Below are 17,980 nucleotides of genomic sequence, written 5' to 3'. Positions count from 1 at the left end.
TTATCGAGAATAGAAAGAGGGGAGGAGTGAGGGATTTACGTTACCGCCGATGGTCGTATTTCCGCAGGGGGCACCTAGTGCGATGCTCTGGCAAGCAAATAGAGAACGACCACGACGACGTGGTGGTTAGAGCTCAAAGTTCGACCACAGGCTTTAACGGCGCGGTACTTTGCGGTATTCTGCTTCGCGAGCGCGTGGGCGTACCGGAAGTCTTCCTCTGCGAGAACTCTTCTCAGTCGAAGATAAGAAGTATGTGTTCCTGGAGATACCTTGTCTGTGTGCCATGGGTCTTTTAGCTAAGAAATAATATAGTAGTCTTGTGTGGACTAAGCCTCTGTCTCTCTTTCTCTTTCTCTCTCCAAGTGCGTTAGTAATAAAATAAATATATTTTATATATTTTATAAAATTATTAATATTTGTTTTTTAATTTTTATTTATTAATTTCATTAAATATATATATTTATTTAACAATCAAAATTTTATAGAGTATATTTATAAAAGACTTTATATATACATATATTATATAATATTATATAATACATATTGATCTCTCGAATAACAGTTAATAATTATTAATAAAATTAAATATGAATAATCTCAAAAATATATTTTCAAAAATAAATGAGTTCTTTTCGAGGAGTTTTTTTCTGACTAAACCGACTTATACTTCTGGATCGATCACCTTTAATTTTTTTATAAGAGTACAAAAACTGTTTGTTAAATCTGATTGTTCTTTCGCACCTTTATTATCTTTCTCTTCAATCGTTCAACGACGACGGGACTAAGGATAGAAGATACTGTGCGGAAATCATTTTTTTTGGAGCCCACAGCGGATTGTTCAGTCGAAAGTAGCGTAACAAAATTTTTCAGGATAAAACGAACGATTTTGCACGACTTTAACGACTCGTTTGCGATACCATGGCGACGCGTGCGTGGGCGTACGCATGGGCGTGCGAGAAGGAATCTTTCTCCATGGAGATATTTAGCTTGCTCCATTAAGATTCGCGCGAGGTATAATAAAAAATATTGTCACATTTTTTGGCATTTTTCCTCACTTGCTATAATTAACATGGCTTATTTAATTACATAATACAAAAATGGCTCAGTTTCTCTTTCAATGTGTTGCTTATATATGTCGCGTTTGTCGGAATTAAGTGTAAGATACATGTATATATAATATTATGCGCAGTCATATTTCTAGTAATAATTGTGAGAGAAATAACTCATTTGAAACAGAAAAAATAATTTCGATATATTTTTTCAAATTAAATAGTTATTTTTACTGTTATTGTCCTAATCTGTATGGCATAATTTTTCATTTCCAAACGTACACATAAAGCCAACACATGCAGCTGTTCTTCATTAAATTCTTTTAAAAATTATTGAAATGTCAATAATAATTTTAAATCAAATCTTAGGATCTTTTCACGTGTTAAAAATAAATTTGAATCATAACATTAGCGTATCACGTCAGGATTTTGTTAACGTACAATTACATAAATATGGGTGTCTTATATATGACTTGTGCAATAATGTTTAAAAAAGTGACCGTAACAATAACTTTTTTATTGCGGTTATTATTTTCATCGATAAGAAATCTAACAAAACTATTTTTACAAATTCTGATGATTCTTTCAACCTTGGTATTTTGTATATAGAGAATCGGTTTTGATATAAAAATAATTCACTTTGCGAATACACACACGTATGTTATTTACAGCATTCCTCGTGTCAAGTTTTCAATTGAAAATGTATACGTAGCGACGCGTATATATCTTTGTGCAAATAGTTTCGTATATTTTTATATTATCCGGCAGTTTATCATTATACTGAGAGAATTAGCCTCGTACGTGCTGGCAGGATCGATGGATCGAATTTACCACGCGATATCTTACGTGTTGCACGCGTAGATCACGTGCAATAACTTGTATAGCGTACGTTGCTTCGGCCCGGGTCCCCGAGTCGGAATCACCGACCATCCATACATCACCTTAATGCTGTCGCTACGATGGCTCGTAAATCATGGTGATCCACCCACGCGGCGATCGAATCGATAAGAAATCTCCGTGAGAGTGCTAGACGATCTGAAACATGGCTTCCTAGTCGTGTCGTCGAAAATAATAGCGCACCGAGATTTCTGACTGAGAATGTTTCCATGTGTATTTATTTACCTTGTATGTCTCGTTTGAAATTTTAATGTCAACTTTGGTCGATAATATTAATATTATATTTTTACACGTTTATATGATTTTTATATTTTTCGCATAATTTCGAAATAATTTTTTATTTTTAATCACTGTCTACAAAAAATCATTCACTTATCTATATATCGTCAATATACTAGTCAAATGATATCGAGCGTTCCCGGCTTCTATCGCGTAACATTAAACACAAACATTTACGCAATCGCGCATTATGTAAACCGACTACTTGAAAGGTATTCGTATATTTTCAAAGCGCGTGTTCTGAAGAGGTCCGAGAAAAGTAAAGTCTGGACCATCGAGATCACCGATCTGATATCTGATGATGGTCCATCGAGCGGGCTGATTTTTTTTTCTTTCACCGGGGACGCGTGTTTGCGCGTCACAAACGTTTAGACTCTCTCGCGTGTATGTACGTATCGAAAGACCGTTATTAAAAACAATTTTCGGCACCCTTGCCTGTCGAGCTCGACCAAAATAGAAGAATTCTCTGTTTGATCATTGAACATACGCAAACATCTGCCAGTATAACTCGAGGTGAAGTGGCGATAGAACTCCCGCAGATGGAAGGCGTATCATAAATTAATTTATCGACGCGATAAAAAGCCGCTCAACGTTTGCAATGATTCAAACACAGCGACGAATACAGTTTTCAGGCAGAATGAATCAGTCAGTTGTAATAATTAAACATTAATCTAAAAAAAAAAAATGTGTATTTTATATAACAACAAAAAGCAAGTAAAAATTATAACGCTTTCACTTATTTTCAATTTCCGTGTCTGTGATTAGATATTATTTAAATTTATAATAATTAATATATATATATATATAATATTATTATATTTATATTAAGGAAAAATTTATATTTTTATCAAGATTTAGCCAAACAACAATGTATAATCAAATATTTTATATTAGTCGTTAAATTTAAAATATTCAGTTCTCTTCAAAACACATTCCATATATTATTCTGTTGCTAATTATAATTCTATAATATATATTAGCAAGAAATAATTACAAAACTGATTTAAACGTGAGTAATTAAAGAAATTGAAAGGCTGTCCTTTACTTGTATTACGTCACGCATTCGTATAAGAAAACAGATACATGTGCGTAATCCAAGAATTGCACACTTTATGCGTAATATCATCGGTTGTAATCACTGTGTTCGTTATATCGAATGTATATAATTTCGCCGGCTGTGCATCCTGTGAACATGTTTTTGCGAAAGAATCGTATTTGCTTACTCTAACGAAGACATATGTCGTGCGTTCGACACGCAGTGCCTATTACTTCTTATTATCTCGCAACGTTCGTGACAGTTTCCGAAAGTCTCTCAAATTAACCTGGACCTAATTACGCCGATCGTACTATGTAGTTGAAAAAATGACGGAGACACATGAGAGACACTGATTCGAGAAATTCCAAGATGTTGAACAACAGCAACAACAAAAATCATACGCGGCAATATATATATGTATTTCGCTTTAACGAACCCTATACAGAAGTCTATTTTGACATTGTCCGATCAGTGAGATATAATCGACTCGCGACAGATGCGATTTATATCGGTAGCGTAAATTGACAAAGGGAGAGAAGAGTCCCGCGAGGAGATCGATTAGTGGGTGGCTGGCTGGCTCGAGAAGAAGGAGAATAAAGATAGGGGAACATAAGCGTTGAAATTGCCATGAAATTATCTGCCAGTTAACCGCGGGCTCGTTTTACGAACCGATCCTCTCGATGAGAGGCCGATACACGCTTTCCGAGCCTCTCGGGTTTCAGCACGTAATGCACGCGAGATCCGTGTCGACGATCCGTTTCCTTTACGTAACTAGCAAATTGCGAGTTCATTCCAGGAATGCGATATATTTTTTTTTTTTTTTTTTATTTTTTTTTTTTATTAACGTCGACCGCGCGAGTCGACGACTCGAGAATGACGACGGACAGAGCGGGCACAGGGATAGAATTTCGCGCGATCGAAAGCTGTATATAATTTTTATTTTAATTTATTGAAGAAGCATGTTCTATTTGCTCCTGGTACAAGGAACGTCAAAAACCAAATATTCAATACATATATATATATATGGATATCTCAAAAAGAGATGAAAAAAAAATATTTTAACATTCATAAAAAGTCGGAAAAGAATGTTAGAGCGTTTGCTGAGGGAAGTAGAAGTAAGCAGAAGTAAATAATTTGATTAAAGAAATAACGGATTCACGCAGGAAGAACCTTGAAACGTGGTAAATCACAAGAAGGATCGCTTGGGTAAATAAATGGCACTCTAAAACGGTATGAGGGATTTTATCGGTATTAAAAGCGGCGCCAAAGGAGTTCAAGTGGATGGATTTGGGTCGAGAAGGTATCTTGTCCAGGACGGCGCGGCGTGGCGCGCCGAGGAATAAACATTGGTGCGGCACAAAGAATATGCTTATGATATATCTCAAGATGAATATAATCTTGCGACTATATCCTGACACACATTGATTATATTTTCGACAACCGCATAATATCACACAGATTATATTTTAATATTATACGCGTGCGTGTATAATATTAATATTATGTGTCATTTCGAGAAGCAAAAAATATACGATAAAATTAAAATATTCGATATATGTCGTAGACTATATATAATGGACGATAAAATGAGATATTGAATGAAATAATTGTCGATGATCGGCTGACGTAATCCAAGGTACATCATTAATTATATGATATACAACCTCTCGGCGATGTATCGCGCTCACGCGCGTTACATATAATCGATCAAACAGTAAAGCGCATAAATATACAACCGTGCTGATGCGACACGAAAAACCGTGCCAATCATTAGTCTGTAATGCCTCATAAATCATTCAACCACGTTGCTACGCTATCACGCCGATTATCCCGCCGTGTCTTCATCATGTCTCTCGACATCCTTTAAAGCGCGCGATTATTGTATTTTTCTCTCTGCATATTTATTACCAATGATTTAACCGAGTCTTTTCATCATGTTACTTTAATAAGTACGAAAATTTGATTTCTTTTTCTTTCATCTATGATTTGTTGCGTAATTTGTTGTCGAGCTTGCAGATTTCTTTGATGTATTAATTAATCAATTAATCCCGGATATCCTTCAAACCGTAGATCTCGTGGCTCCTGTCAGTTTGAAATTCTGTAGGATCGTGTAACGTATGAACCATCCGTGGCTCTACACAGAATCTCAAGATCTCCTGGCGTTCCAGGATCGCCGTATATACAGCAGCCGGTTTTATACGCCGGTCTTAACCGTCGCTCTGCGGTGCACGTTTTCAGGCATTTTAAACGCGCGCCGCACATTTACGGAGTCGCAACGCGCGTAATTTTGCCCAATCGGGACGGTAATTTTACACAGTGGGATATCTTTACGAGTCGCGAGCCAACGTAACGACAGCCAGAAAAGAGGTCCTCGCGCAATCGAATCCCTACGCTCGTTTCTCGGGGCGAGCGACTCTCGCGCGCGACGCTAAATATTCGTAAAATCTTCCTGACAAATATGACGTTCCTACATTTTTTTCTTTTCACACGTCCTTTCAACAATGGACTCGTTCTTAATGCGCTTAAAGGCCATACAACCCCCGGGTTTCGCCCCTTTTTCGTACGATGACGTTTCATTTGCTTTACATATCCGTGCCGGCACATTTTGCAACATAATCAATTCGATTGTGTTAAAGGATCGTTCAAAAAAATATAAATGTCTGTCAAATGTATTCGCGAAAAAAATAAAATGCAAATTTTTTGTTGTTTTGTTTCTCTTCTCGGGATCAAAATTAAATTTGTAAAAGATTTTTCTGGATTATTATAAGAGCAAGGTTACTCTATTTTCTGAGTAGCTTAGGAGTTTTAAGCATGGATTGATTGTATGATAAAGTAAAGAAAACACGTTTAAATTGTTGAGAAAATTTATTTTGATTTATCACAGCGGAGACAATACATACGTATAAGTTGAAAGATCGCCACATAAATTCACGAATAAAATTTGCACAGCGAACATGAAACAAATTCCGGATAAGTTTACCGAACAAAAATGTACAATAAAAGTTAAAGCTGGTTGGATTTTAGAAAACATCAAAGTTTGAACGTCGCTTTACGATAGATTAATATTTTACGGAAATTCCCCTACAATAGAATTTTTTTACAAACTTATTTTATTCGTATTTTATCCGTGGCAGCAAAGCACATAATGCCTGTAACGAGGCTCATAGCGCTGGATGCGATTAATGATTAATATCACCGGTGGAAGGAATTTAATGAATAGGTCTCGGCAACGTGTCGCAGTGTCGCGAGTAAAAAAAAAAAAACAATTAAATATCAGCAATAGTATAATTATGCGATTACATTCTGCAACGATTAACGATCGAGAGCGATAAACGGAATTTTTCACCGAATCCATGATAATATATTTCCACGTCGCATAGCACTAAGAGAGTATTTTTATTACGTCTTATTCTTATTAAATATGATGATATTAAAATTGCGCGATGATGCTATAAAAGAAATTCTGTACGAAAATGTTAGATTTACCGCAGACTGGTCGCGCACAAAACATTTTACTTTGTTGTATAAAGATTCCTCTGTATAATTTAAAGGAAAAATTGGTCAATTCGCGAGCCTTGTTGTTTTTGGCTTCGTACGTTTGCTCGGCATTTTCTTGCATATCGGTTGAAAAAAAGCAGCTAAGCCAATTCTGCAGTAAAAACGTCTTTTACAACATCGTCGACGTCAAGACACTTTCAGCGACCGCAGTAAAATCGCCGTGAGCAACGCGCCGAAGTATGTACAAACAGCTACTTAAATTCTAAAGCAGATTTACCGTCGATCACCGTAAAGATTGCTCCGATTTGCATAAGAAGTGACGTTTAAACGGGCGCGCTCTGTTGCCTGGCATTTCTGGGCGAACGTAATTACGCCTGTCTACAATATACAAGTATAAAACATGATTCTTGATGCACGTATGCTTTTAGACGCGCAATACTATTGCGATTCTTATCGTCTTTACTATAAAATTGCGTTTCACTTACGTAGCACTCTACATTGTAATTACGTTAAATATTTCTAAATGTAAATTTTTTACTTTCTCTTGACGTGTTAACATATAATAACATATGTGATATTTCAAGAATATATTGATATAAAAAATATTTCATTTTCAAGAGAAGAAATGTAGAAACTATATAAAATAATTTGATATTGTATATTCTCTTAATTTAATAGATTTGTATCCTGTACAATTGGTACACATACATATTTCCGATAAATTAAAATTATTTTTATCATTATGAAAAAAATCGTTACCGATGTGTTCGATATTCCTATATTACATAATTTCCTCTGTTTCGGTACAGATTTATAACTTGGGTAAAAAAATTACGTTAGTTTTGTTATTCAAACTTGCGACTTAATTGGATATCGATCGTGAAGAAAAATCCGAGATAAATACAAACAGGCATTCATTATAGATTAGCGCATAAACTTTTCCGATTTGCATGACAAGTATCCCAATAAGAGCAACACCGAACGCGGCAAATTGACAAGCGAGACTTGGTCGTTTTGTGACATTATCGCATTTGTTCGCGACAAAATTATAGCAGGCTGCACCTTGAAAACGTCGGAGAACGTGCAAGATAAAGACCACTAAAATTTTGTTTTACGTTAAATGAGAACGTTTATATCCATTGGACATAAAAAACAGACGGCATTAAATAATTTTGATATAACGGCAATTAAAGAAGGATGTTCCTGTTGATTGTAATCAATCATGCGCAAAATGAATACTTTGTCATAAAATTGGAGTTTTGGAAATAGTATACAGGTACAGGTGTTTATTATACATATACATATTTTGTATCCTCCCTCCCGTGCTTTTAAAACTCTGTACTTTTACGTCATACATAATTTGATAGTGTGTATTTCAGAATTATATAATTTTAATTTTGATTAAAAAGTATTATAAATTCTTATTGCTTAATTAAATTGAAGCAGACTCGATTTTTCCATAACTTTCTCGCTCGATGAGATATTGGCTTTAATAAATCTCGATGAGTTTATCATTAGAATTTACGATCATCTATACCCATCGATCTCGGGATTTCAATCAATCAGTCATTCGTATTCTGCGTGAGATTTTTCCGACTCGGTAGGATTCCAGGATAATTGAAAAACACGTTTCTCGCGTTTGCGAATCGGCAGAGCGATCTTTAACGAACACGTCTTCGCCAAGCGGACGGTAATAGCGTGCAATTTATCGACCAATAAATCGGCAACTCTGCTCAAGTATCGTTTACTGCTACCTTGGAAATGGCCTGACAAGACGCGGTCGTAGCTCAAAGAAACAAGGCTCGAACGATTTGTTTATAAATGACGAGATTACGTCCGATGCGTCGCTCATTATTAATTTCCGCGCAATCATACTCGTGTCTTCTGCCTCTTGTTGCAACACTTTGCGAGACACAGAGCATAGCGTGCAAATTGTTTTATTGTTTCCTTTAAACTTATAAAAGATTTATATAAAGATTAATTTTGTATAAAAAAAAAAAAAAAATTCTACATTTTATCAGATTTTTGTTTTATATTTGATTTTTTGACAAAATTATATTACATGTGTCTTTTAGAAACTCTTTATGTTAAAGTTATGATATCTTTTTAATAAACAAAATCAAATTTATGTGATGGAATCAATAATAATAAAGATAAAACGAATTATAAAGCTGCATATACAATTTGATGATTAATGATAACACATCGTTAATACAGTTGTATCTAACTTTGCAAGATGTGTGTGTGTGTGTACTAAATATTGTATAATTCTAAATATAATTGTGCGGACGCGTACTTTATTAATTGTATAAATCTACTCTCCGATTTTCTCCGCGCAGTGATTTCATTCTTGAATCGTGAACAAGATCGAGCCAACATTAAGACTCGAATAGTTCGTTATAATTAATAAACCTTGCTGCGTGCGACTGGATAGCGTTTAAAGAACGACACGTATTTGTCACGATTAGCAATCGCACTCAGACTCGATCCCGTCGCTTTTGTGCAGTGAAAACGCGGACGCTTATTCACCCACGAATATGCGATTCTCTGAATGCCTGACAGGATTAGAGACGCGGGATCATTATTTATGCGCGCGATACCCGCCGTTCGCGTTATCTGAATTAATCATATGTCGTGCTGCCACTATATTTACTCTAACGAGCCTTTAATCCCTCCTTGCCAGTATGAATCCGTTTTCATTAGAAGCGGAACTCACTTTCGTCTCACGTCGTTCGGAGATCGCAGCTTTGCGTTCCGGATAACATTAGAAGATTAACCTTTTAGTAAGAGAAATGCAGAGAACAAAATAGAAAATTAATAAGAAAAGTAAAAAAAAAAAAAAAAAAAAAAAAAAGAGGCACCTGTAAAAAACATCACACGCGACAGCTATTAAATTCTAAAAGGAATTAAACGCACAACTTGTGTAGTGTCTGATTAAAATGGCTCGTTAGTATTACTATAGATATTTTTCTAAATTTGCAGTATGAAAGTCTGCGGTGACACGTGCGTAATACCTATAACTTGGAGCACAAAATTAGTACGTGCCACGTAAGTGACAGCTCCCGATTGCACCTTCGCGGAAAATACTTAACACGTCGTTAGATGACATAAATCTGCACTGCACGATAATTATTCAAATCGCATCTCGCTATTCTCGCTATTCTCGTGAAAATCGGTACGTTGGCGGAGATAATTTTGCGCGTATAATAACGTCGCTGTTCGTGAAATTAACATTAAAGTTAAAGCAAGCGCATGATAAGACGCATTATAATTAGACGGCACTGTCACGTTTCGGTTTCGCATCCAGGAATGCTGAAATTTTCACATCAGATAACCGGATCGAGTATCGGATAACCAATGTCATATAATGTAGCTGATTTAGATTTTTATATTATATATATGTAGCTTACGGAAAGAAATACGAAATGTTCGATTTTTAAACATTTATCGCTAATATCGATGTCACTTTTATATTGAGTAGTCCTCGAAAAGCATTCTAGACCTCGTCAATAGAATTTTAGCGTTTTTTTTTTTTTTTTTTTTTTTTGTCGTAAAGATTAATTGTCAAGAGGGCCATAATATTATAATTTATGATATACATATAGCATTAGTATGCTGCGAAAAGATTGTCAGGAATATTTCTTGATTATCGAATCATTAATTGATCCTTAGAATCGTTGAAATGCTCAGTTAATTATTCAACTCACGAGAAAAGTGAGTCAGTGAAGTATCACATGCTATTAAAATCATTACAGTACGCATTAGGCATTGTGTGTTGCATGCTGCCGACAGCAATTATCGGTTCTTTGTACGTCCTTTATATGTAAAAAAATATGTACATTACATTCATTTTGATTGACAAATTTTCTAAATTTCATTAATTATTTTCATGTCTATTAAAAAAAAAAAAAAAAAAAACTAAGACTAATAACATAAGAAGCTATGAAAGAGAATAAGAATTGTGTGAAATTTTCTTTTAAATAATCGTGTAGAATTCTTTTTTCTTTTAATATTTAACGCTTAATAAATGTGACTTTTGATTCAATCGGATCTAATGAGGCAATATTAATTTGCAGGGCTAAATCGTGACTATACATTCTCTGTAATAATACAATTGTTATTTGATGATGTAAGAGCTATTATACACATAATATCTGGGAAATAATGTCCCACGTCACATGAATGATCGGAGTTGACATGCAACAGAGGAACACACCGCGAGACAAAATTATTCATTTGTCTCGGATGTTTATGTCCTACATTGTGCAATTGGCTTATACAATAAAATTGACATAATCCTTAGTCAGACGTACGAAGATGAATAGCATTTATAATTTTTAAAAGCAATTTTTTAAGAAAACTTAGACAAGAGTATACTTTTGAGAAGAGAAAGGTTTCAAAATTATATATAAATAATTGCAGCTGTATACTTGGCGTATAGATGAGACACGTCAGTTATGTCGATTTGTATTATTCGCGATAATCACGCATAAATGTCTCTGAGCTATCATTCAATCAAATCGCAGCGGTGTGTAAACATGCGATTGCGTCACCGAATCAATTCCCGCGCGTAATCCCTTTGTAAGGGCTGTCGTTAATCGGGGAATCGCTACGCGACGACGACCGTGATACTCTTTCTCTCTCTTTCTCTCTCTCTCTCGCTCGATGCGATCATGCATAATTTATAATTTCCGCGGCATTACGCGGGCCGTGAACGACAGTCGACGTCGTCGTCTGCGTTATTTGAATACAATGCCGGTCGACGACGGCATCGCTAATTGCAAAATCCGTTCGATGCTGCATAAATGTCGCCGCTCGCACGTGACCAAGCCGGACAAAATCAGCGTGCACATGCGGCCGCGAACTTATCGCACCCTGAATGAATTTCGCACCGCGCAAATCGATTAGAGACAGCACAAACGTTTGTTAGTAATATGTAATTAGCGCGAAAGCGAGAATGATGCCTGTATGCATTATTAATGAGACTGCTGTCGTCGGCACTTGTCAGCGCCTGTCTCGATGATCGTTTAATTACAACTCTTGTCGTTTTTTAACGAAAATTACATCTTCTTTAGTATCCCTTTTGTTAAAGATTAAAAATTTGACATTAGAATGGAACACGATACAAATTATTGTTACTCAGAAATCGTCAACGTTTGAATGGAAATAATATCTCACGGATGAGATATTATCAGTTTGCCAAGGAATAATTTTTCACGAATGAAGATTCATATTTTGATTTATTATGGCCAAATTTTTTTATCAATTAATTTTTAGTTATTAATTAAAAATATGTAGTCGTATTTATAAAATGAACGGATTACTCTTTCTAAAAAAAGAAAAGACAGAGGATCGATTATTATTTTTAACAGGTAATATTTTTTTATGATTGCAGGATGTGGCTGCAATAACTTGGGCTCCGCGAGTTCAGCCTGCGACATCGTGTCCGGACAATGTCAGTGCAAACCGCAAGTTATCGGCAGGCAGTGCAACGAATGCAAGGTAATTTTCAATTTGCGAATTACATTACATGTTTAAATAAATTGTGTGTAATATTATAAGGTTCAGGTCATAGGAAGAGGAAAGAAAGAAAGAGAGGTAGAGAGAGAGAGAGAGTTAGATAGAGATTAAGTTTGTAATACAATTTTTGAACGTCGATTAAGATAAACTCGGTGATCTGTAACGTAGCTACATTATCTAGACAGGCATCTAGTAGCGAAGACAAATGCACTGCTTTTCGTAATGCAACTGTATCGAGTATCGGAAAAAATTCATTGGTCTATGATGGAGTATCGCTAGATATAATTGTACATGATATGTAGATCGTATTATTCATTATCGGAATCAGTGAACAAGTCAAATCCCGTGACAGATTCTTCGCAACAATTCGTAATATATATATGACAATGCAATTAGATTTTAATTAATTATAATAAAAAATAATTTTTTCCTTAAATTTACATACTTGATAAAAAGAAAAAAAAACAGGCTTTAAAATAATAATAAATTGACAATTTATACCGATCTTTTCAATGGTTGAGTATTTTTAATTATCGAATTATAATTCATTTAGATCGGTTATTGGGGTTTGACAACGGGGACAGGTTGCACGGCTTGCGACTGCGATTCTATGGGATCCTACAACGTCTCCTGTCACAATGACACAGGGCAATGCTATTGCAAGCCGGGTGTAAGTGGTTTGCGCTGTGACAGTTGTCTCTCTGGATATTATGGATTTTCATCAAACGGTTGTCAATGTAAGTCAAATTATTTTCTCATATTAATAATTGTTTAATTAACATGACGTCTCTTATTCAAAATATCTGATAATTTATATATCTTTCAATTTCTCCTTTATTTCTCTTTTAAATTACATTTAAGTTAAATTTTTTTAATCTTAAAGGCGATGATTAATATTTAACTATTTAACTTTATATTTAGATTAACTATGTTCACGCGTTTCTGATATATATTTTCCTGACATTAATTTTGAAAAGGGGAAAGTTTTCTTTTTTTTATATATTTAATAAAATATATTAGCACGTATATACACATTAGATCAAAAAATCAGAAATTTGACAAAGAATAACACTTTTTACTATGCATACTTTTCGCCGAGATATTCCGCACTTGTATCCCTTCTTCCGTAAAAGCTCGATGTACTAACAATAAGAGAGTAAAAAAATCTCGATTGCTTTACAGTGTGCGACTCGTGCGTGCGACCCGGTCACGTGTGCGACCCCGACACCGGTCGTTGCGTATGTCCCCGCCTGACATACGGCGAGCACTGCGACCGGTGCAGACCCGGCGCATGGGATCTCGTGCCACAAGTCGGCTGCAGACCCTGCGCGTGCACATTGGGCGCCACGCGATCCCAATGCGATTTTCAGGGTCAGTGCCCCTGCAGGATCGGATACGACGGGCTCAGGTGCGAAAGATGTGCCAGAGGTTACTATGGTTATCCGAGGTGTCGACCTTGCGGCTGTAACGTCGCCGGCACAACGCAGTGTCGGGACGGGGTCTGTGAATGCGATGACAAGGGACAGTGTCCCTGCAAGGTGAGACTAAAAGAACAACATTTATCAGTTTTTTAAAAAAGGCCTCTCCAAATTAAAAAAAAAAAAAAAAAAATGACAGAATAGGAAAATTTTAAATAACTAAAGAATAATTCTCTCGAGACTCAAGGTACGCTTGAAACTATTTAGCGCGTTATTCCATCCTGATTTTTTGGTTTAATGACGAAAATCACTTATTTAGACTATCGTTACAGAACAAAAAATATTAAAAATACAGTTGAAATTTTTCTAATAATTTATAAACTTTCAAATCTTATACATTAACTTTCTACATAATTACATACAAGCGATGAAAAGATTCAAAATATAAATCTTTATCACTCGACGAAATGTTGATTTTTGCTTTACAAAAATTTAATTTATAAATAACAAGATTAGAAGGATTATTCTTAGTTATTTTAGCATTACAGTTTTTATTTTGAAATTAATATCAAACTTTAAAAGACATGCATACTTTCTTTCCGAATGACATGTATATTTAAGAAACGCATTAACCGAGATATAATTTTCAAGGAACTGGTCATTGGACGGCAGTGCAATCAGTGCAAAGAAGGCACGTTTGGTCTTGCGGTGGATAACGTCAGAGGATGCACCGAGTGTTTCTGCTTCGGAAGAAGCGCAATGTGTCAGCAGGCTGGACTCAGTTGGGGTCAACGCAGATTAACACATCCTCGCGTTCTTTACATCAATGAAACAGCCAGCGATGTAACAGTAGGATTTATTTTAATTGTTAAAAATTTTTATTACAAAATTTATAAATATTTTTAAATGATATTCTCAGTGAAACTTTATCTATAATTATCGTATTATAATTAATAAATAGATAATGAGCTTTGGCTCCACGACCGTGTTGCCAACGGTAAACGGTGGCTTGAACGTGACGAATGGCCTTTCTATAATCCCTGGATCCTATGGTGACGTTATATTGTCTCCAAATCTTTACTACAATTATCCTTTATATTGGAGACTACCGGATTCTTTTCTGGGCGATAAGGTAATTACTTTTTACATATCTGAGTATTGTGTCTTCGTAAAAACAATTCGCGAAAATGTTCTTCAAATTTATTTTTTATTGACTGATTTCTTCAATTCAAATTTTTTATAAATACTATGTAAGAATATGCAATTGTTTCGTTTGACTGAATTATTTAAAATATTAGACGACGTATTCATATGTTTTAAGGTCGTCTCTTATGGAGGATTTCTGCGCTTTAAAACCTTAACGGAAGGTGGGATAGCTTTAAGATCGAATCTTCGATATCCTATTGTGCAGTTGCAAGGCAATAACAAGATTGTCTTGGAGTATTATCAACATCTACCGGTGAATGATAATCGTTATGAAGTCAGGTATTTAGCAGTTTTATATAATATAGAATAATATAATATATTGTATATAATACAATTAATTTTAAAAAGAGAAAGAAATATACATTAGCGAATGCATATTAATTTAATTAGACAAATATATCGTATTATAATATTGTAAAACTTTCTCTTTTGTAAGATTTCTCTAACTCCTTACTTCTGTAAGATTCTAGATTTCTAATCTCTTTTATTGGAAAACATAATAAATATATTTATATCTAATATTGTTTTAGATTTCACGAGTCTCTGTGGCAATTACAAAACAGGCCAAATTACAAAGTTTCCAGGGAGTTACTAATGGTTGCGTTACAGAATCTTCAGTACATCCTTGTAAAAGCTTCGGACAAGGGTGAATTTACAAAAACCACGTACGTGTAATTAAAGAAATAAGCACATCACAGAGATTAAAATAAATTACAATACGTTATTTCGCGATATCATTTTCGGCATTTAATAATTTTTGGCGATAAAATTTCGAGTACATCTATACAATCAGAGAGAAGCTAAAGATTATTGTGACAACGTTTCATTTAATTTACGTATGTCATTCAGACTCTTGGAGGCATCTCTCGATGCCGCCGTCCTGACGCCCACGCACTCGCCACCGTTGGCGATCGGAGTGGAGATCTGCCAGTGTCCGTCAGAATACAACGGCACATCTTGCCAGGATCCCAGCATCGGTTTCTACAGGTGGTACAAGAACACCACTGCCACGTCCACCATCGTGATTGATCTTGTCGGACAAGCCAGACGCTGCCAGTGCAACGGGAGATCCAGCGTGTGCGACAGAGAGACGGGATATTGCTTGGTAAGCATTACTTTAACATTTTCCTATAAGCGTACGTTATTCATGAGATGATAGCGCGACAGGAAGTGTGCTAAGGAACAAGTGTACAAAAAGATGAGTTGGAATTGATACAAGATAAATACTTCTTACTTTTTCGGGATCTTCGAATCTTCTGCATCGTTTACAGACTTATATTCTTTTCGAAATATAATTGTATACGTGTTATGTATATGTAATTAATATAATATTAAATTATTTTTATAAACTTATTACATTTTTTGTAATGATAGTTATCTCTTGATGTTTTTTATAATAAAGTTTAAAAGAAATCTATATTATTTAATACTGTGAATGATGTTTTCACATTTATTATTGCTATATATTACACATAAAATATACGTAAAAATACGTAAGTAAATATTATTATAGATTTTATATAGATAAGAGTAATTTTGAGTAATTTTTTTATTATGTATTGAAAACTTTCTATCGTGTTGCAGAACTGTCGCGAAAACACGATTGGCGCACATTGCAATGTTTGCGCTGATAGTTTCTATGGTCATCCGGAATTTGGAGGCTGCAAGCCATGTCCGTGTCCGCAGGTCGACAAAAGATTTTCGAGTACTTGCGTAATTCGTGCGAACAATGAACCCATTTGTCACTGCAAGCCTGGTATGTGAACAAGGATATAAAAAATAATTAAAAGAAAATTTTATTTATTTTATATTATTTTCAATCTTAAAATAAACGAATTTATCGAAAATGTTTGATAAATATTTTGCGAGTCTATTATTTTTCTATTTTCTTTATACATTATTTGTCGCAGGTTACATTGGTAGAAAATGTGAACGTTGTGCCTACGGTTATTATGGCTCTCCTGGTCTTCCGGACGGCAAATGCGTTCCGTGCGGTTGCAATTTGGCAGGAAGTTTGAGCGATACTTGCGAAAGCGAGACAGGACAGTGCAAGTGCAAGCCTGGTTCCACGGGCAGGGATTGCTCCCAGTGTACGGCGTATCGTCACGTTTATATAAATGACGTTTGCACTTGTAAGTTTACTCACTATTAAAGGACTTTGTCCTATGTTAAACGAATAGCTTTGTAAACCTAGAAGCGAAATGGGAAAGTTACGTAAAGTGTTGATTGCGTTTATTGTTTTATCAATTTTTTATAAAGACGATATAATAGCTGCTGTAAATATATGCTTATCGTTTTATTACATTACGCGATATTGAATGTTGTGTTTTAGCATGCGATGACAATTGTACGGGAATTTTGCTCGATACTGTCGCAACGCTATCCGACGAGTTAACTGCGGGAACGAGTCACATAGCAGATGGATACATCCCACCTCCGTGGGAAGAATTAACATATGTCGATTCCACCGTCACCGCATATTTCAAAGAATTGGATCTACAAACTCGTCTGCAGCAAAGAATGAAGTCTGTACCTTGGCACGAATATAAGAAACTTGCAGAAGATGTTGAAGTTATGTTAAGAAACGTATGTAATTGTAATATTACTGGATGCAATATTGTAATGCGATATGATTCAAGAGAAACGAGTTATGCGACTTTTTCTTACAAACTATTTTATACATTTTTTTTTTTGCATTTCAATTTACAGATGAGTAAGTGTGCGAAATATGCCGACACCTTAAAGATCAAGAGTGGCGACTTGAAAAATAATATTTTCACCGGAAAAATCATGCTTAATAATTTTAAAAAAGACATAGAAGGTATTGCAATTTGCTTTAATTGGCATTGAAAAAATTGCATCGTAAAATAAATAAATATTCTTTTAACACAAAGACTTCTTCTGATTTTTAGATACGACTTCACAACTTAATCAATATAGCAACGACAATAGGAGAATAGAAATCAAAAAGGCTTTAAAAACAGGAAAAATGATTTTGAATCATCTGAAATCTGTCAATATAGGCCAAAGAATCACAGAGGTGGAAAATTTCCTTGAGTGAGTATATTATCTTTTTT

General features: G+C 35.1%; 1 protein-coding gene across 3 annotated transcripts in view; it reads left to right on the top strand.

The window, feature by feature from the left end:
* Nucleotides 1-17,980, top strand: part of Wb (wing blister) — a 142,578-nt gene that overhangs the window by 116,503 nt on the left and 8,095 nt on the right. For all 3 annotated transcript variants that reach the window (XM_072907827.1, XM_072907826.1, XM_072907828.1), the window contains 13 exons: nucleotides 12,155-12,261; nucleotides 12,833-13,016; nucleotides 13,462-13,817; nucleotides 14,349-14,546; nucleotides 14,659-14,829; nucleotides 15,019-15,182; nucleotides 15,434-15,568; nucleotides 15,753-16,008; nucleotides 16,488-16,659; nucleotides 16,814-17,035; nucleotides 17,236-17,489; nucleotides 17,613-17,724; nucleotides 17,816-17,960. In XM_072907827.1, the coding sequence (XP_072763928.1) occupies nucleotides 12,155-12,261; nucleotides 12,833-13,016; nucleotides 13,462-13,817; nucleotides 14,349-14,546; nucleotides 14,659-14,829; nucleotides 15,019-15,182; nucleotides 15,434-15,568; nucleotides 15,753-16,008; nucleotides 16,488-16,659; nucleotides 16,814-17,035; nucleotides 17,236-17,489; nucleotides 17,613-17,724; nucleotides 17,816-17,960 (2,476 nt within the window). The remainder of the gene's footprint in view (nucleotides 1-12,154; nucleotides 12,262-12,832; nucleotides 13,017-13,461; nucleotides 13,818-14,348; nucleotides 14,547-14,658; nucleotides 14,830-15,018; nucleotides 15,183-15,433; nucleotides 15,569-15,752; nucleotides 16,009-16,487; nucleotides 16,660-16,813; nucleotides 17,036-17,235; nucleotides 17,490-17,612; nucleotides 17,725-17,815; nucleotides 17,961-17,980) is intronic.

The sequence above is a fragment of the Anoplolepis gracilipes genome, chromosome 16 (genome assembly GCF_047496725.1).
Source record: "Anoplolepis gracilipes chromosome 16, ASM4749672v1, whole genome shotgun sequence".
NCBI lineage: Eukaryota > Metazoa > Arthropoda > Insecta > Hymenoptera > Formicidae > Anoplolepis > Anoplolepis gracilipes.
Note: the sequence above shows the minus strand (reverse complement) of the source record. Positions and strands in the feature narration are given on the sequence as shown.